This window comes from Pimephales promelas, chromosome 14, assembly GCF_988280905.1.
Source record: "Pimephales promelas chromosome 14, fPimPro1.hap1.1, whole genome shotgun sequence".
NCBI classification, from domain to species: Eukaryota; Metazoa; Chordata; class Actinopteri; order Cypriniformes; family Leuciscidae; genus Pimephales; species Pimephales promelas.
In genome coordinates this window covers 13674877-13696291 of record NC_142782.1, presented here as the reverse complement: position 1 = coordinate 13696291, position 21415 = coordinate 13674877, and the positions used below count along the sequence as shown (strand labels likewise).

The following is a 21415-nucleotide window of genomic DNA, read 5'->3' as shown; positions in this document are numbered from 1 at the left end:
TTTTTGGGTGAACTAACCCTTTAATAGTTGTTAAAGCACTGTTTACTAAAATGGACAATGGACAATTTGATTTTTACTAACATTAACCACGTGTATTGCTAATTGTTGGTTCATGTTCGCTAATGCATTTAACAAATGAGACATTATATCTCGTAAGGTTCCCAAATGACTGGATTTCACATTCCCAATAAGGCTGCGACATCAGTAACAAGGTGGCAGAGTCATGTTTTGGGCCGGAATCCTGGGGAGAGAGCTGGTTGGCCCCTTTAGGCTCATCCAGGTATTCAAGGTGTAAAGAACATGTGATGTAACTGTCAAGTAAAAAAGAGTTAATAGGGGGTTTCGCACCTTTTCATAATTTGTAGAACTATTGGCAGAGTTATCTGGGTTTTGGCGTGTTCACATAGTGTCACGGAGCCATCGGCGTCAGCACCAGACACCATCACTCGTTCTGGTTCCCCGGACTACTAATCATCCTCACCTGCCTTCATCACCTGTCTTCACTTTCCATTCCCAATTACCTGCAACATAAAAGACCCTTTCACTCAGTCCCTCATCGTCTGGTCTCGTCTTAACTTCGACAACAGACTCCTTACTCGCTAAGTATACCACGCTATCACTTACCCGCTATTGAAGCTACTCTCTCCGGTCCGTCTCCAGTCAGCTCCCGTCCCCGGTTTCTCCCTGATCTCGTCGGCTCCAGCCAGCTCTCCCGTTCCTTCCAGCCAGCTCTCCAGATCATCCATTCCTGCTAAGACATAAGAGACTCCCTTTCTGACTGCATCCGCTCCATTGCAATTATCTGCATCTTTACTACTCACCCGTCTGTGATCATTGACTTCCCGTTCCAATTTATACTTACCTGTCTGTGTCCTTCTGGTTCGTGACACATAGCAGGAACTAGGAACGATTTTAGTTAAGGAACTCCTTTTGGAGGAACTAATTTTGATCCTACTTCAGAGTAGGGTCTATCCAGCACTATAGGAACTACCAGTGACACAACAGCATCCGCCATTAAAAAAAAACAAAAAACGAAAAACGATGTAAACACACAGATTATAGCCTATTTATTTACTCCAGAAATTAACTCTACAAACATGGAAAACAGTGATAGATGGACCTCTTAACCTTCATGAAAATTCAACACAAATTTGAGGGAACCAAGCCGTATTTCTGCTCAGCTAGCAACTCAGGACATCAACCACAGAGCATACACTAATACCTTTTCATATACTTTCTACTTTCTATGTATAACAGTTCTACCTAATAATGTGTAAGACAGATACGGAAAATGCGAGCAGAGCACTATGTGCTCAGGTTCTGTTCTCAGTACCATCAAAATAAAGGTCTGTGTCGGAACAACAAGTGTGGCTTACGTCACTTCAGAGTTCCTATTGGTGGTGCGAACGCAACCAGGAATATGTTTCTAAGGGACCCATTAGTTCTTGGGGAACCACCCTGATGGCAAGTTCCTAGAACTACCCAGTGCGAAAGCCGCTTTTGCGTTCTTTTTTTGGAGAAAATTGAGAAAATTGGTGGCCGACTGCAAACCTACCCTGTTTGCAGCCGATTGATGATGATGATGATGATGATGATCTTTTTTTTAAAGCTACAATATGTCTTTTTTTTTCACCACTAGGGATCGCTAACTCTTTTTAAATTTCAAAGGTGTAGGTTGATAAAGCAGTGATAAGTGGAATGATGGAACTTGCTATCATGCTGATGGATTTAATAATGTTTATGGATAAGTTTGTGTTATTTTACATGACTGTGGGATGAAGTAGGTTGCGATTGCTAATGAGAGACAGATATCAGCGCCACACTCGAATCTAAAGTTACACTTTCATACTAAACCGCATTTGAGTGTGTTGAAATTTATGTTATTCTAGGTGTAAGTTTGTTGGCTGTATGAGACTAGCATAGAGACTGCTTGCCATGGTCCATAATGTTTGAACGAATCAAAAACAGCGTGCCGCTAGGCGCTAGGTAATCTTCATTAAAAAAAGCTACATTTTAAACAAAAAGTTGAGAAATGGTGTTTTTTAAAAGACTACAACGTGCATATGAGATGCTTTTATCGTTTGTTTCTGCTGCTTTTTTTTTTTTTTTTTTTTTGATCTAGAGATTCTCTTCTCTTTCAGAAGTTGTGTAATAGTGCCCCCTACCATATAACAGTCAAAACGCGGAAATCTTGAGGTGGGGAAAGAGTTAAATTGAAATCAATGATGGGGAAAGAGTTCTTTTGAAATTAAACTTTAATTGAAAGTATAACCACATGAAACTAATGTGAACACAAAAAAGTAAATTGCTAAGAACTTGGCACAACAAGATATTCCTTTTTTTTTCTTCTTCTTCTTTGTAATGGACAATTTTGCACTGTAAATAAAGCCCCCTCACTTTTTCTGTAAGTCTAAACACAGTTAATACTAAGCCGTTGCCTTTTCCCCAGCCCACTTTTCTCAGTTTCCAGGAGAGTGGACTGATATTGCTGTGAAAACATGTGTCTGAGGAGGTGTTCGTCATCTGGATTTATTTTGTTGTTCCTGTCTGCTTTGAGACCAGATACCTAATATATGCTCTTCTGCAGTGAAAGTGTGGGCAGGCAAGAGACTGTCTGTAACACCTTTTTATTGCATCAATCACTAGATGGGTTTACAGCTCTGTGTTTCTGATATTTCTCCCTGTAATTGGAGGCAATCCTCGTGGGCAGAGATGTATCCACCAACCCAGATTGCTTATGAGGCTTGTATTTAATAATGCACTTTTGTGTGTATGCTCCGCTCCAGGTTCTGTCTCCGCTGTCAGACTCTATCCTGGCAGAGAAGACGGTGAGGGTTGTGGATGAACGAGTGACCATCACTGAACTGGGGCTGCAGTTGGTCAGTGGTCTCACACTCAGCCTGCAGCTCAGCACAGGAAGTAGCCGAGCCATCAGCGCCACGGCAACCACACAGGAAGTGCTCAGCAATCCTAAACAGGTCATTTTGCAGATTTAAAATATGTGCACAGATTCAATATGTGCTGTTTACCTCCACACGAATAAATATTTTCTACAGAAGGCCAACAAATTAAAGTCTGTGACTTATGCTGAAGAACCAAGCATTCTTGTAGCTTTAAAATGAAAGAATCCGCGAAAGAAAATGTTTGTATCATTTTTACTTTGTTGACAACAAATCTACTGAACAAAAACCCTTGTAGTCGAACACTTATCAAAATAACACCTAAAGCCTAGTTCACACTACATGATTTTAAAACGTCGGGCTGAACTGTGCGGTTCACACTACAAAACTTGCTCTCAGTGAAATCAGGAGTGTTCAAGTTTCTAGCTGTTCACACAACACAACGTGATTGATCCACAACAGGAGGTAACTCACTACACGAGTTGACAACGCACTACATAGAGATACAACCACGATCGGATGATAAGAGCAAATCATTTGTGACTCAATGAGAGCTGTTTCAGTACTATGCTACGGTCTAAATCCTGAAAATAATCAAATAAATAACGAGTTGACAACAACTCTGTCACTCAACGATTTTATCTTGTCTACAAACCACGTTTTGTCACGAAAAAACACGCAGTTAATAAATAAATATTGCGCCAATCCCAGCGAAGAAGAGAACACAACACGTGAATATGGACGTCAGACAGAAACTAGTGCTGCACACTGTTTGCTCTACGATCTTCTCTGAGGAAAAAAATGCAAAAAAAAAAAAAATAAAATAAAAAAAAGAGAGAAGATTTACCTGGTGTCCTCAACCTATGCGTTGCTATGATTGGCTGAACTCATGACATCACTGAGTTTGAGTCGCGCGACGGCTCTGGATATCTAGCAGGCTAGATATTTTTCTGAGCTCGGCGACGAGTCTGTGAGGCATCTGCGAGCGTTTTCGCAGCGTTCTTGGCTCTTTCATACTAACAGATTGGCAAGCGTTCATCGTCCGCTAATCCCCCGCGATTGCACGCGATAACACCCTGACCTGTCGGCGACTCAACGATTTGCAAATCGGGCAAAAATCGGGCTTAAAATCCTGTAGTGTGAACTTGGCATAACAGGAAAAAATCCAACGAAATTTCAGCCAGTACGCAGATTTTATTTAAAGTGCCCTTATCATGCTATTTTAAATTTTCCTAATGTTGTTTTGGAGTCTCCTACAACAGGTTTACATGCATCAAAGGTCAAAAAACTTCAATTTTCTCATAATGTATTTTCACATCACCACATTGTTCCATGATTCTCAAATGACTCCATGGATGAATCAATCTCTCTAAATCCCACCTTTCCACAAGCTACTCTGCTCTGATTGACCAGACAGCTGAGTCTCTTGTGATTGGTCTACTGCATGTCTAAAACATAAACGCCCATTACAATAACTGAACAGCAGCTCAGGAATTGTACACTGTATCTAAAAGACAGTAATGAACAAAGACATTGATTTTACCATATCAATCCGAGTGCGAGTCCAATGAAGAAAACACTGGAAGAACTATTCATTCAACTTGAACCTCCATCTAAAGGATGACTCGAGCAGGACGTTTCTCGGTAATAAGCTACTCAGTTTGATTTTGATGGTCCCTTTTGAACATTCTGTTGAATATACGTAATTTTACTAACTGTCATTAGAGTATTAGTAGACTGTCTGCTTAATATCTGCCAACTCTTTATTGTGATGATCCTCCAACAGACATTCTACTGACTATAGACGTTATGTAGCCCCGCCCCTTTTCAGCATTGCGCTTGTTGTCTTTTGACTTCCGGTCTGTATTTCCACAGCGATCTTGAATAGGTATGAATGAACTGTTCGTAAAAAATTCCCGTTCGACATTTGTTAAGACATCTGCTTTAGAATGCTTATGATAAACATTACAATGCTCATGATAACTTTTGTTAACCTCTACAATAAGTAAATCCACTTCACCAGCTAATTACTCCTCGACAGGTATGCCATAAAAATATACAGAACCGGAAGTTCAAAGACAATATTCTAAAGATGACGGCGTCCACGTTTCTCTGGTGCATAAGGTCTATAAGTAACTTTGCAACTAGTAGAATGTCAACTTATTCTATCCCTAACCCTACCAGCCAACTAATACTCTACTAATACTCTAGTGAGAGTTAGTAGAGATGTAGGTGCAATGTTACTTATAGTCAACAGAATGTCTTAAAGGGACCATCCAAATAAAGTGAAACCATGAGATGTTGCAACTGTAATCCCTCACCATCAGCGATTAACAAGAGTACTGTATGTCCATCAACAAATCGACTATTTTACTTTTACTTACTTATTTATTTACCAAGCCACCTATTTTTTCTTATCAATTACAGTGAACATGTGGGAACTGTATGCATACATTAACCGAACTCTAGCGTGAATGACTGATGTAACATAAATGTTGGTAAAACGAATCTTGCTCAATGCTTACTCTTTACTCAAAGTAGTGAGAACGACAGACGATCTGCATTAATAGACACTTTTAGGTTTTAGGTTATAGTGGCCCACAACTGATAAGCAGCATTGAAGTTTTTTAGTAAGACAGTAATAAGCTAGTTAGCAGGAGACCTACACAATATAAAACTCCAAATGAGGTATTTTTAACACTAGTAGAAAATATATACATCAATAATTATTCATACTTTCAGGTTGTGATTCTGAGAAGGAAGTTAGCCCAAATTAACTGGGTACTCTACTGACCCATCTTTCTTCAGCAAGTGTTTGGTGAATGCTGGTTTGAACTTCGAGATTTGAGAAGCATTCTTCAGTAAAATAAAGGGAACAAGGCAAATGTTTAGGATTATGCTGCGGTGGTATTGTGGTAAAGATGAATTTTAACCACTGATTCTTCACATGAGCAGTGTAAAAAAAAACTGGTCACATTGTAGAGGGTCTTATCGACATGATGTTGTCCAGCATCCACAGGAATCAGCTGCAGTGTTTGAGGTTCAAGTTTTCCCTTGTGTATGTGTGCGCAATAAGTGGGTGGGCAATATGCTAATCTGTCGTCTTGACGTCACAACGAAACGGTTTAAGACTCGTGTCACACGCATACGGTATTCGGGCCAATCACAGTGCACTGGATCGCTGGCCAATCAGAGCACACCACGCTTTTCAAAACGATGAGCTTTGTAAAAATCGCCTTTGTGTTTCAGAAAGGCGGGGCAAAGAAGAGCAACAATAATATATGATATGTGTAAAATTGGCTACGATCACACTGCAGGCTGAAACGACCTAATTCCGATTGTTTTGCCCCTATGCGACCTGTATCTGATTTTTTCATGACAGTCTGAACGACACAGATCCGATCTTTTCAAATGTGAACCAGGCCACTTGGGTATGTGGTCCAAATCCGATATGTATCCGATCTTTTGAAATGCGACTTCAATCTGAACGGCCAGGTCACATATATCCGACCCGCACGTCATTGCAAGCACCTGTAGCTAGCCAATACACGCTAACTCCAACGCGTTTCTGCACTGTTATGGGCCGCTGCAGACGTGTCTCTTCCCCAGTGTTGTGCCTGAACGCGTTCAATGAATGATTGTGCATGACCGCGTTCATATACTGTATTACTGCCTGATGAACATTACTGTGAACACGTTCATTCTGGTGTCTGTGAACGTGCGTTCTCTGTCAGTATAACTTTGTACAGTTGGGTGCCAGATTTCTATAGAGCCTTCCAGGCGAAAACCTGGCTAAAACACATAAAACATGCCTTAAAATGTAGCGTAAAAAATCCAATCTGGCAACACCAGCCACCAGTGTCGCACCGCGGCCACCGGTGACAAAGCAAGGAGCGCCGAGGACGCGTACTATGAAATGGGTTTTATGACGAGGTCGTTGAGGATCGGAAAAATCTTACATTTATGTGCAAACTTTGCCCGTCGATAAAATAATTGTTGTCTGTGTTTGTATATGGGCTGTGGAAATAATAATAATAAAACAAAAGCTCGTAACATATGGAAAAAAAAGAACTATTCCGCAAACAACAAGTGACGTCGTTGACCGTCGATTACTCTTCTGCGCATGCGGGTCACTTTTGGGTCATTTGACGTTTACACAGTAGATCACAAAAGGTTGCATTTAATTGGAAATTTGAACGGCCTTGCAAAAAAATCAAAATTTTTCAAAAAATCGGAATTGAGCATTAAGCCCTGCAGTGTGAACGTAGCGTAAACGCATAAACACATTGCATTAAACCAAATACATAATGTACATAATAACAAAATAATGCTCTTTTTAGAACCATCATATGACTCCTTTAAAGTGGCACATGACATAAACTGTGCTTATGCGCTTTGAATAAACAAAATGACATCATCCGCTGGTACATTGTAATATAGTTATTTTTTATAGTTATCGTCCTTGGTGCGAATGGACCTTAAGAGTGTTAATTTCACTCTTAACAAAAAGTAAATAATAACAACTGTTTTTTGCCTTTGCAGCAATGTTTGCAATGTACAGCATTTAGGTTAATAAAATATATTAACTTATGGTAATAATACATCCAAGCCAACACTTATATCGCACAGTTAATGTCAATGTCTTAGTTAATGTGAATTAATCAAAGACAATAATGATCAACAATATTTATCTTGAGATTCCTTTATTTCACAGTAAGAATTATTAAGCTTTGGTCTCTTGAAAAAAACAGTTTGGGGTGTTTCTCTAGAAATGCTCCACTTGCATTCACTAACCTTAGCCTCCTCTTATTATATAACAGTCAATACTCACCGCACTTCCCTCATTCTATAACATCCTATTTAAGGAGCTTTTTTTTTCCTACTCTGATCATTTGATACACGAGTGTGATGTATAACCCAGGGATGAATGTAACTATAGTTGCCTATGGTTACAGCTGTCATGCTTAATTATGGCTTAGTTAATGGACTCAGAGGAGGTGGTTAATTTGCAGTGCCTCAGTACCTGGACTCAATATAATTATCTTCTAGTTGACAGTCTTAATCAATATGACACACCTCAGTTTAGCAGCAGCAGTGCAGTGCTGTTAGCCCAATCCTTTCAATTTAGACAGACATACGTGTGTGTGTGTTTGTGTATTTCAGAGGCTTTGGTAGTCTGTTAATTCCTGTGGAACCTGGTGTGACAATACATATTAAGTACCAGAGAAGAGAACATGAATTTCAAGCAAGTCAACAGGCTATTTCGAAACCTACAAAGATAATTGTAGCTATTCATCCTCATATTATTTTATGCAAAATTACCTCTAAAACTGAATGGCTCTGTTTAAAAAAAACATTTGTTGCAATGGCAGCATTTTATGTTGTGTGTGCTAGTCAGCAAGCCATCTCTCTTGTGTACAGCTACTTTTCCACACACGTGAACAACAAGCCGTTACAGTTATCTTTCATGGTGTTCAGTGCCGTCCCCAATCTGCAGCCTGCCACAGTCTCCTATTGAGAACACACAGATGGTGTACCATGTTAAATGTGCTTAAAATGCCCATAGCTGAAGGGGAACTTCATAAATGACTGATTTTGAACACTCTACTTAGGAAGGAACGCTGCTACAATCGTATCAAATAAAATTGTGTTTCGTATATTAATACATAAGACACAACTCAAACAAGATTTTAATGTAGGCCTGTGTTATATTAGCCTGGGTTTCCCCATTCTGCTAGGCAGTCTGGATACCATGAACCAAATTTTGAACCTATTTATCAAAAATAGGGAACCAATCACAGAAAGGGCAGAGGAGGGAGCAGTGTTGTAGTCGAGACCACCTCACTCGAGTCCGAGTCGACACCGAGACCAGAGAGAGTCGAGTCCGAGTCAAGACCGAGTCCATAGAGAGTCGAGTCCGAGTCGAGTCCGAGACCAGAGACGGTCGAGTCCGAGTCGAGACCGAGACCAGTGAGGGTTGATTACCTAATTTACTTTTATTTACTTAGAGAAATCCTTTTTTTTTTTTTTTTTTTTTTTTTTTTACTGAATTTACTTAGAGTTTAAAAAATGTGATCAGTTTAGGGTAAAAAGGCCACATAGTAGGTGGTGTTAAAAGTAATTTTATTACAATTTGTCATGTGCAGTTGCGCACTAGAAAATCACCAATCACTGGGCGTGTCAATCAATTTAAAGAAATATTTTATTAACATACATTAATAATCATGAAAAATATTTTTAATTGAACTCGAGTGGACTCGGGAATAATTCCGACTCCTAAAAAAAAAAAATGTTCGAGTACGAGTCAATTCCGAGTCCAAATGGACACGAGTCAATGACAAGACCAAGACCATTAAAATATGGTCTCGAGACCGAGTCCGAGACGAGTCCGAGTCTCGAGTACTACAACACTGGGAGGGAGCACATTTGATAGACGTACAGGCGCATTTGATAGACATTTGTAGCACCCAATAATACGGCTCTGGGCATTCGTAAACCACTCAAATACGAGAAAATTTACATGTGGTTTCCAGACCACGTTTCATTCTCAATGATACTTGGTCTGGCGTTAGCCAGGCTAGTGTTCCATGAGGTAGTTACAATAATTATCGTTTACAAACATTATAAACATGTATTTTAGTTCCCTTGACTCCAAAACAAAAATCTTACATTTACCATTGTTCAAACTGGAATGAAAAATATAAGTGTAAAACAAACTAATTATGTTGGCATTTATAATCAAAATTATTTCAAGCGAAACTGAAGCTACCTGCAATGTGGGAGATTCGCTATACACAGTGTTCCCACAGGGTCTTAAAAAGTTTAAAATTCTGAACTTTAAATTTAAGGCTTTAAAACGTACAGATTTTCATCCGAGGTCTTAAATTTCATTTTCACTTAGTCAGGTCTAAGAAAGGTTTTACCCTTGTACGTTTCCAGAAACGCTGGCCACAGAAAGTCGTAATAAATGCAATACCTGCCCGGCCCGCAGAATACGTCTATAGCCATGTTTCCATCCACTTGTCAATCTGAAGTTCGGTTAAAAAACTCATGCGGATAAAGCTGGTGAAAGTGTGTTTCCATCCAAAGGCTTTAAAGTGAATAAAAACCTGTACGTAATGACGTCACATGCTGTTTTGCGATCAAATTGGTATATCGAATTGATTTGAGACATTTTAAGGTGTTTCCATTTATTTTTGCACTTTTGCGAACAAAGTTTTGTTAGACAAAACGGATCGCGCCATCTACCAACAAATCAATATTTCACAAGTTGAAGCCTAATAATGCTTATGTGCCAGCTGATAGCGACATATGAATGGGATAATGTATGCGAGGCGGTTGTTGAAGGGGTTGTGTTCGCTATAACAACCGCCTCGCTATGTATTATCCTGCTTATTACATATAAATCAACCAAATAAATAAATAAATAAATCAATAATTTGACACAAAATATTGACTTAAAAACGAGTATTGCTTCTGCTAAAGAAAATAGTCTGTTCCGTCTCTGAACTGCGTCCATGGCAACGGTGTGTTATACTAGAAGCGCCGCAGTCTGTTAACCAGAAATAACAGACCACATTATACATTAAAATTCAACCAAGCCACGTAAAAACAAGCAAAACTAACCTAAGAAAACAATGACGCTATAAACATTGCTATGATGATGCCGATGCACGTATTCCCGACGACAGCGGAGGTGACTGTGGTTTGGGAACGACAGCGCTCCATCAGTTCTGGGAGATCGTGGTTCACGGAAACCCTTTGGTTGAAGCATCTTTTTGCTTTGTCCACTTTGTGCGCAAACAGACTGGCCGGAAATGAACTCGTCTTCTGGCGTGTTGCAACCATAAAAGTTCCTAACTTAATCGCAATTCATTGTTTATTCGGCAAATAACGTTTCCATCAGCTTTTATCGCATTAGCCGTATATCGATCAAGATAAAATCCGATGAGACCAAACGTATTTTATTTGAGTCAATTTTCATGAAATTTCATCGAATTTTACTGTTTCCATAAGGCATTTTTCATTCGATATCACTTAATTCGGATAAAAACGTGTCAATGGAAACATGGCTTATGTCTCCTCAGAGTTTGTTAAAGTTCGGCTACGTGTGCAAAATGGGAAAGTGTATTTTCAACAAGACATGACTAGATCACAGCTATTTACGCTGTTGGTTGCAAGCGGTACCCAGCTCCAGGTACGAGGCTCGCTGCAAACTTTGCAATAAAAATAATCAATTAGGGACTGAAGGCGCTGGAGTCACACACCAGAGCGGAGAAACGCTAACTAACCGCAAAATGCCTTCAGTGGACTCGGCCAATTAGCCAGTTTTGTGCCTCACCCCTGCCGTCGTCCTCCTCAATACCTGGCCTCTGGTCTCCAGCGCAATATCATCGCAGCTCCGTCGAACGATCTTCAGGGTACTTTTGGGTCGACTGACACGTCAAAAGTCGAGAACACCACTCATATAGCAACAGTGAGTTTACCGATCTCTTCAAAGTGATGTTCCCTGATTCTGTAATCGCAAAGATTTTTTCCATGATTGCTTATGCGGTGAGATTTGAATTGGGGAGTGAATTGATTCGTAATCTTACCGGCCCGTAAGTCGTACTCATAACGTTCGACGAAAGCCTAAATCAGACCAACAAGGCCAAGCAGCTTGACGTCCATGTTTGTTTCTGGAACGATGGAAGTCACAGTTCATGGGAAATGGGACAACTCGGGACCTGCTGAAACATGCCAAAGTAAGTGAAAGTTGAATGGGCTATTCTTTTACTTATCAATTTTGAGAGTAAGAAAACAATACATGTAGAAAGTAATGTCTGTCTACACATTTGAAAATGTAACCTAACATTGTATATGGTTTAATTTATTTTATCAGTTTTGATTAGATTAGCCTTTGATTGTCACTTTGATTGTTAGCAGTCATAGTTTTACACACCTACAGAGATACATGAAGAAAGGTTGATAGTCAAACATGTAGATAGTTTAATGTACATTGACTGTGTGTGTGTGTCTCATTAATTATGTATATCTGTCTTTTTATTTCTCATTATTTTCAATAACATACATAAGGAGTCTTTGGATGAATTGGACTGCAGGCTGATGTCAGTCTCCATGGATGGACCTAATGCTCCTCCAGCTTGACCATGCTGAGAACTATGGGGTGCACAGATGGTGCCCGTTGGCAGCTGTGGGCTCCACACACTGCATAATGCCTTCAAGGCTGGCTTTTCGATGTGTCATGTGGACAAGATATTAAAGGTAATGCACTGCACACTTTATTCCACCATGTTCCAGTGAGGAGGGAGGACTACGTAAGAGTCACCAAATCCACATTGTTCCCTCAGCCATTCTGCAGCCATTGGTGGTTATTGAGAGGGTTCTGGCGGTCAGGCCATCTCGCAATACATGGATGCTGTGAACAGAAAAGAGCTGCCAAACGCCAAGATGGCATCATTTGACACCATTGAAGCAGCCCAAAACAATCCTTTAAAGTCCCTGTAAAGGCAATTCTACAAAAAAGTTCTAAACACATTATAAGTGTCACATATGTATTGCTAAAACATACAAAGACTGTGAACTGTGAAGTACTGAAATGTGGAGTTAGACCGTTAAACAGTTTTTCACCATTGCAATTTTACGGATTGTTTGGGCGGGGCTAAAACAGGGCTCGATGACGCACTGGAGCCCATGAGCTCCTGGACACGCCCCTATTTGATGACGCACAGAGTCTGATCTCTCCCCTAACACACAATAACACTCCCCGAGCACATTCGCATTCACCGCTCAATCGCGAGTGACTGTCAGTACTATTAGTTACTACAGCTGAGCCTACAGTTTTCTAGCTAGCTATGCCTTCGACACAGAAATGCATTGGCTACTACCTGGATGCGATCATGTACAAAACAGATCGGTATCTTCATTTAAAGTCCCTAAAAACGATCACATCAAGAAGAGGTTTTTAGAGAGCCAACCTTGATGAAGAGCTGAAGATCACCGCCAACACCCGCCTCTGTAGTGATCATTTTACACGGGATCGTTTTATAAACTTTCCTCAGAGACAACTGGGATTCACTGATGATCCGCTGTTACTGGTGAACGGGGCCGAAACGACTATCTCCCGCCTCAGTGTTCATTCTCCCGTCCCGAAAGCAGTATCAGTTATATCACCGTCGACAGCTTTCCCGCCAGTGGGCGTGGTTTCCACGCAGCCAGCGGACACGCCCCCAGCGTTTGAGAACAGAGATAACTGCTCATTTTTTCATGATTTTGATAGCTTATTTTATGTATTTGCCGGCTTTTTTTATCATTCAAATTTGGCTGGGTGGCTAATAACACATTTTTCTGTGGTGTGACAAACTCAGAACACATACTTAATTTTGACTTTACAGGGACTTTAACAATAAAGTGCATGCAAGACTTGACTGAGTTGATTAAGGTAATTTACAGTATAGGGTTGTGTTGAAAAAAATCAATTAACCAATTCTGAATTGACTTTCATGTTAATTTCTAAAGATCGATCCGTAACTCAGAGGATCGATTTAATAATAGGCCTACATTTTCCCTGTGAGCTTTAACTTGCCGTGACTGGGAGATCCCTATATGAGCATTGAAAGGCTTTCACTTAGCGCGCACATTGTTACACCAACGGGCTTTGAGTGAGTCATTGAACCGTTCATTCAACGAACACGTTCAAAAAAGCTGATTCGTAAAAAGAGATGTAATGAAACATCAGGTGTTAATTATTTTTAACTTTGAGTTCCACTTTTCAAAGGCTCAGCTGAGCAGTAATGTGTCGCATGGGCAACGCTGAAGCTGACGATTCACTTATTAGAGACCAACATGGCATTGATTCAATGCGTCACTCACTGATTTTCATTGTTAGGCCTTCATGTGAAGTATTTTAGGCCCAGTCTCCTCTAGAGCAAGTGAATGTTAATTGCTTTGTTAATTGACTGAAACCCTTTCAACTGTGTTCATTCAACTTAATTTGTCTTTTGGCAGAGTCTACTGAAAGAGAGGTCCTGCAAGACACCACTGCGCTTTGACAACGGCTTGGTTGCTGAAGCAGCTCTCAAAGTTCTTAAAGTTTTGGAGATAATGTTCAATATGCAGACAGCAAGTGTCATTTCGTGTAACATACTACAAACTTGTCAGTTGTAAAGTGTGCAACAGGAAGAAACTTTGCCATTAGGCTAATACACTAAGAAGTAGCATGAAGTCTCATGATTGCCCAATCATGTGTACTTTTTAAATGAAACTCATTTTGATACTACTGACATGTATTTTTTATTGCACATTCCCCTGTCCAGAACAGTAAAAAGTGCAGCGCTAAGGGTCCTTGAGTTTAGGAGGGATTGCATGGAGGGACTCTCAAACAGAGGAAAGTTCAGGAGAGGAGCCCCTTGAAATATGCAACAGTTATGCAGATGGAGTGTCTGGACCCGTTTCTCATGTTCAGGGACCCAGACAAAAGCAAGACTCAAACGAAATGTCGCATACAGACATTTCTGAAGGACAAGCAGCTGACATGGGGTGTATCTGCTGGTAGGAATAGTTTTGGTAGGGGTTATGAACCAAAGTTTGAGTACCAGGGTCAACTATACTCTGAATTTTTATCATTTTTATACATTTAAATCATTCTCTCTGTTGCAGACATTTGGTCCCCCATTTGGCCCTTTTCTCTTTTCCTATCACGGTATTGGTTTAGCATGGACATTTTGCCTTTGTAATTCCCTCTTCTAATAGTCCTGTACCTGTTCTGTGTGAACCGCCCCATATGTTTTGAATAAGTCCCATCATTTTACACAGGTTTTGTTGTTATTGAAGAGTTGGTTTGAGTCTTACAGTGCTGTGATTTATCTATATGCATATTTGACTTTTCTTTTATCACTCACTTTGTTTTAGGGGATACCATTGTCCAACAGTTTGAGTCTTTCCTGTCCGTTGAGGCAAGGAACGAAGAACTTCTCACCTTCCAACCATTTGAAAACCAACTAGACACCTTCCTGTATTAGAGGTTAAGCCGTCCCTATCCTGCCGCTTGGGATTTTCGCCAGAGGTTGCACCTTCTTTCACATGGGCAGGCCTCCGTTGAAAGGGGATTTTCGGTTAACAAAGAGGTGGAGATTGAAAATATCCACGAGGAGACCATCGTCACAAATAGGCTGAAATAGAGACGCATGGGGGTGTGACAAAGGTTCCCCTCACCAGTGAGCTCCTAACATCTGTGGGTCCAGCCCAGTCAAGGTACCGCATCTTTCTTGATCAGGAGCGCACCAGGAAAGAATCGGAAATGCAGAGCCAGAAGAGAAAGCTGGCAGAGGATGGTTTAGAGCAACTAAAAAAAGAGGAAGACCAGTTTAAAAGAGGTGTCCAACTGTCTTGCCAGGGAGGCAGACGTGCTTGCCGAGGGAAAGGCTGGCTCAAAGATGGCTCAAATGCCCTAGAAGCGCGTACAAAGACGAAATGGCTGAACTCAGAAACATTGAGGCTGAGATTGGTGCTAAAGGGGAGGAACTTAGGCATATGTAATCAATCTCTCTCTCTCTCTCTCTCTCTCTCTCTCTCTCTCTCTCTCTCTCTCTCTAATTATCCCAAAGTAAATAGCTATCTTTCTAACATGGATTATCCGGTGTGTGTGTGTGAGTGCGTGTTAGCTACATGTGTTGGAGTAGCCTGTTTAATCTCTATTAGATTATGAATATGCTGTTTTGTTATGTAAATAAATATGAGATGAAATCTATTCGATTTGAGGGCAAATTTGTTTTACCCTATTTTTATTTTGGGCCTAACGTTTTATTTGGCACATTGTTGGGTATGGCAGACTGACCTCATGAAGTAGCGTGTGTATGACACGCCAGTTCGTATTTCCATTTTTGGCGTGCTATCAAGACGCATAATCGCTTTACAGCGCGTTTATGAACGCCGTTGACTTAACGTTATTACTGTATATATAAATATATGACTTACCTCAACCCCGTCCCTAAACCTAACCGTCACTGGGGTTAATGGCATTTATGACTATTCCCTTACCATCCTAGAAAAAAAAAAGATCGCTTCCCAGATGTAGATCTACATTTTGCTTCGTTTCGCGCGGACATTTGACAGCGTGTACAGACGGAATCACTCGGGCGTTAATGGCGTAGACATACACGCGGATACACGCGGATAGCTCAAAATGTGTAGAGATAACACACCACTTGACTCGAAAGTGGCGTGTATGTTTATGCAAAAGTCATGATGTCATGTTGGCTATGGAAAGTTACTAATGTGATTGCTTAATCTGTAAATTAAATTCATGCTTTTTCAATGACTGAGTTTATTTGATTTGAATAGGTTTTTTTTGTTTTTAATCAAAATTAATCTTTATGATCTTAAATTTGACTTGCTGAAACCTGCAAGAACCTTGTAGACAAATAAACCTGGGCTCATGCACCTCTCTCATTCAGAACAAATCCAAATATGCTTTGTGCCGTGTTTTAATCACATTGGAATATGAAATAAATTGAAGCACATTTCAGATAGTAATTTACTTTTTTTCCTCTTTCACTAAAACCTATTTTCTGTTGCAGAAATGTCACATTTAAATGGTTAAATATGAGCTCAGATTTAATATGTGCCATTTATGACCACACACACACACAGACACACAAAATATATTTTAAAAGGAAATGTTCATATGCATAGCCAACAATTTAGAGAAAAATTTCTGTGACTAGTGCTGAAGAAACAAGAATTTTTTGCAACAGAAAGCTACAGCAACCAAACTCTTTTAAGCAATCCCTTGTATCAAAATAACATGCAGCAGGATACCTTGGGATGCGATGATGGCCTTTGCACGAATTAATACCAATTAAATAAGTCTTAACGCTGGCCATCATGCAAATGAAAAAATTTAAATAAGATGTCATAAAAAATAATAAATAAATGAGAAAATATTATTTAAAACAAATTGCAAATCCGGAATATATAAAAACACTACAAAATCCTTCTGGAGCTCACAATAGCCTATGCTTTTAAAGTATTACAGATATCATAATGAGCACCTCCCTCATTCGCTGTCTCCCTGCATGATTAGAGTGCTCTGGGAGTTCCCCCTCCCCTCTAGAAGGATTTGTAGCATGCTATTCACGGACGGGCAGCGAGCATTGATGTCTCAGTAAGTGAAGAGCTTAAGATGCTTGTGTTGCAAATCCCTATATGCAGCTCCATATCCGTAATGGCACTGTTATCTCCTCATATCTTTTTAATCTGACTCCTCCTGACCCTCCAAGTAGAGCAGACACAACTCTGATCTCATGGCCTACATTAAAGGATTGCTGTGTGGATTCAGACACAGTATATTAGTAAAGTCACAGGCAACAACATGGGCTCCACCTCAATATGAGGGAGTGAATTCGTTGTCGTCTACTGCCAGCAGGCACTTTACATGGTGTGTGAGAGGCTATTCATAAAGTCTGTGTCAAAAGAATGCTGCCTATTAACAAAATAAATAAATAAAAATACCATTTAGAATAGTAAAACTTCACTGATCATACGCATGTATTATTGGTTTGCTTTATTTTTATAAACAGAATACACAGTGTATATATATATAAATATATATACTGTACACACACACGCACACACACAATTTTTGTTCAAAATTCATCATGTATAACTTTGATGAAAGGTTTTGATCCACTTCAAATGTTGATTACTGTGTGTGTTTATAGGCTATATTTAAAATGTGTGTGTGTGTGTGTGTGTACATACTGTAGACCGCATTCTTTTAACACATACTTGATGAATAAGCTCTCACACACTATTAAGAAAAAATAACTTTTAGAATTGAAAACTCCACTGGTCATTCACATGGATTATTAACCTTGAAACTTTATTTTTATAATATAATATAGTACTATATATATATATATAGTACTATAATACTTTCAGAAATGGCAACTGTGAAGACGCAAAGTACTGCATGAGATATATGTTGTCAAGAAAAAAAAGTTAAAAAATATAAAATATAACAAAAACTAAAATCACATTTTAGGCATCACAACATTATAAAGCACAGTAAGAAAAATGGATATTTTGAAATCTGTTAATGCTTTAATGAACTTTAAGTGAATATTCGATTACGGCAAAACAATCTACATGTAAAATCAAAATAAATGAGCGAGCACAATTAAATATCAATTGATACAATAACTGATACGGTAAAATACATTATTTGTTGCTGAAGCATTCAAACGGATCTGGATTTTCTTTTTGCTCCCTATAGGAGGCGCTGATCAGTGCTTGGCTGCAGTTCAGTGACGGCTCCATGGCTCCTCTGGACCTGTACAACCCAGAGCACTTTGTCCTGACCGCTACTTCTCTGGACGAGGATGTGGTGTCCATACGGCAGGACGCTGCGAGCCAGTGGCCGGTTATTTCAGCGCGAGCCGAGGGACAAGGCCTGCTAGTGCACGTAGAAATGACGCTGTGTGAAGCGTGTCAGAAATTTAAGCGCCGAAGTGTCCTAGCGGCCGGAAACTGCAACATCCGTGTGAAGTTTGGTCGCAGCGAAAGCGCCTTGAGGCCGGGTGACTACGGCCAAGACGGAGAGGACATGGACAACAGACCAGGTGACCACAGACAGAACCCGTCCCTCCCGGACAGGACCGGAATGGACAACCACTACTATGGAAGCTCCATCTCAGACATAGAGGACGGCGTCATGAGACGAATCACCACCACCACCAAAACAGCCATCATCAGAAGTCCAGGTGGAGACAAGCTCTCGGACGACGGGAGCCAGTTGCCCGGCATTCCGATCGACTTCTCGGACTTCCCCGCCCAAGTGGACCTTCCCCGAGGACACAACGTGGACGAAGACGACATTCAAATACCTCATGGACTTACTGACCTTGAAATTGGGATGTACGCGTTGTTAGGTGTCTTTTGCTTGGCTATTCTGGTCTTCCTCATCAATTGCATCTCATACACTCTCAAGTACCAACACAAGGAGATGTCGATCGAGGGCCAGGAGAGCATGAACCACGCTCACGACTGGGTGTGGCTGGGAAACGACGCCGAACTTCCGGAGAGCCACGTGAGTTTGTCTCCGCAGAGCGACGAGCACATCGCCATCATGGACTCCAGCTTAGGAGGGTTAGAAGAAGGGAGCCACCTTCTCAACGGCGGTTCTGTGCAGAAGAACGTCCAAGGCCAGGTGCACAGAGGAGCCGACACCGCCACAGTCTGCACGGGGAAAGACAGCAAAGGCGATTCGCCAACGACCAAAAGGAAACGTGTGAAGTTTTCCACGTTCACCACCATCCCGGTGGAAAGCGTTAGTCCCGCGAAGGAAAATTTGGGAGTCGATCCTGACGATGACATTAAGTGGGTGTGTCAGGACGTCGAGCTTGGCGACTCCAAGGAGCTACGGAACTACATGGAAAGACTAAACGACAGTGTTTTAAAGGAAGTGGCTTAGTCGAATCAACGTGTGCTAACCGAACTCACCCATATGCCTTTGGAAAAGAGACCGCTACATAAACCTTACTGAACACAACACTTCAGCCATTACATAAAGGATGTCTAGCGTTCTTGTGGTTTGACATGACAACAGTGGGACAATGTTAAGACTTTTTAAAAGATGAATCAAATCAAATTTTTTTGTATCTTCATTTATATTGTGTTCTCTATTCTCCTCATTTTTTTTTAAATGATTTTATTTTAGCACCTTTTTGTAGTTTAAATAAAAAACGAAACCGTATTTACAGGCTTGCCAATGCTCTGCTCTCACTTATGAGGCTACAGGACTGTACGCAGATGGTGACGTGTAGATTAAGGACTGTAATATTAATGAATCATTGTAAATAAAGTGCACATAGAATGGTTTGGATTTTTTTGGCCTTATGAGTTTTATTTCCTTCCAGTGTATTGCTTGCTGGATTCTGGATATATTTAAATGATTCACCAAGAGACCTTGAGTCACCAAGTTTGACATTTTCTTTTTTTTGTTGTTGGTAAAGAATGTCTCAAAAACTTTTTCCTCAGCCTGAGCGGTAAATATGTTATTCAACGCAGTACTGCCTAACTAAATCAATTACACAGTTCCTCAAGGCTGTTCAAATTATACTTTATTTCCCAAATCTCAGTTATAACCTTTTGTTACTCGAAGAGTTGGAAACAAGCTGTTTCAACTGAGATAGGAACTTTATTAAAAGTACTAAAGGAAACTCGGTTCAAGTCGGAGATTTTCTGGGTGTATTTTAAATTCAAAACAATTAAATCAATCAATTCCAATCTAATTCGCAAGATGCCAATATTTATGCAGCATATGATAAGGAGTCTTGCTTGAAAAAGGCCAAATGAATTCTAGAATGGTTGTACTACATGTTAATGTGACATTTGCACCGTAATCCTTCAAGCCCAAATATTGTAACCTTTCACTACACAAATGCCAATTATTGTCTAATTAACCTATAGTAGATACTTCTTGCAAGTGCTCAATGGTATTTTCTTCTCAGTTTTATTAATGGGAAACTATCAGTCTTCAGTGAAAATCATTAACAGCCTCTGAAAGCAGACGGGAAGGACGAGATTCTGCACTTTTAGCCAATTAAACAAACAATAAAGAATCAGCGTGAATCAGTGTTATTGACTGACTGCAGGTTTAATTAAGACAAACCGAGAGCATTTTGGCATTTTATTTACTGCACCCAAAATGGTTAAAGTATATTTTAATCAATTCCATTCCGCAAACCACTTTATCCTCTACATGTCCGGTGAGGATTCTACGGAGGGATAATGAATTGCACTCAACTGGTATGTAAAGTTCATCGAACTTGCATACGGTACATTCTGAGGTAATCATTCCTCATATTCACACATCATATTTTATTACAGTTTATTACAATCACTTTGCTACTATTTTCAGAACCTTGATGTAATTTTTCAAAACTCTAGACACAAAACTAAAAACGGTTATCACTTAACACAGGCTGTCTAATGTTCAAAACATTGCATTGTGCATTCATATCTTTAAAGGATTAGTTCACTTTTGAAAAAACTTTTGCTGATAATTTACTCACCCCCATGTCATCCAAGATGTTCATGTCTTTCTTTCCTCAGCAGTCGAAAAGAAATTAAGGTTTTTGATTCCAAGATTTTTCTCCATATAATGGACTTCAATGGGAACCAGACGGTTCAAGTTCCAAAAGGCAGTTAATAACAGTTTTAGATGCAGCTTCAAATGTCTTTAAACGACACCAGATGATGAATAAGGGTCTTATCATGCGAAACGATCGGTTATTTCAAAACTTATTCCAAAAATGTAACTTTTCTAAGGACAAATGCTAGCCTTTCTCCATTCTGTGAGGCGCGTTTGCAACGTCACGTAATACGTAATTACGTTCAAAAGGTCACGGGCGACGTAGCCGGAAGTACAGAATCAAAATCGTCTGACATCGTTGTTTTACCTTTTAATTAATTTTTTTGTAAACGGCGTTTGAGTTAGTTTGCACGTTTAACCT

The 21415-nt window shown here is 40.0% G+C and overlaps 1 protein-coding gene and 1 pseudogene across 3 annotated transcripts in view; both read left to right on the top strand.

Moving 5' to 3' along the window:
- Positions 1-19782, top strand: part of LOC120479909 (transmembrane protein 132C) — a 468276-nt gene extending 448494 nt beyond the window's left edge. For all 3 annotated transcript variants that reach the window (XM_089119453.1, XM_089119452.1, XM_089119450.1), the window contains 2 exons: positions 2787-2978; positions 18175-19782. In XM_089119453.1, coding sequence (XP_088975579.1) covers positions 2787-2978; positions 18175-19371 — 1389 coding nt within the window. In that variant the 3' untranslated portion in view covers positions 19372-19782. The remainder of the gene's footprint in view (positions 1-2786; positions 2979-18174) is intronic.
- On the top strand, positions 14744-15454 carry LOC148973694 (uncharacterized; annotated as a pseudogene).
- Positions 19783-21415: the final 1633 nt, after the last annotated feature.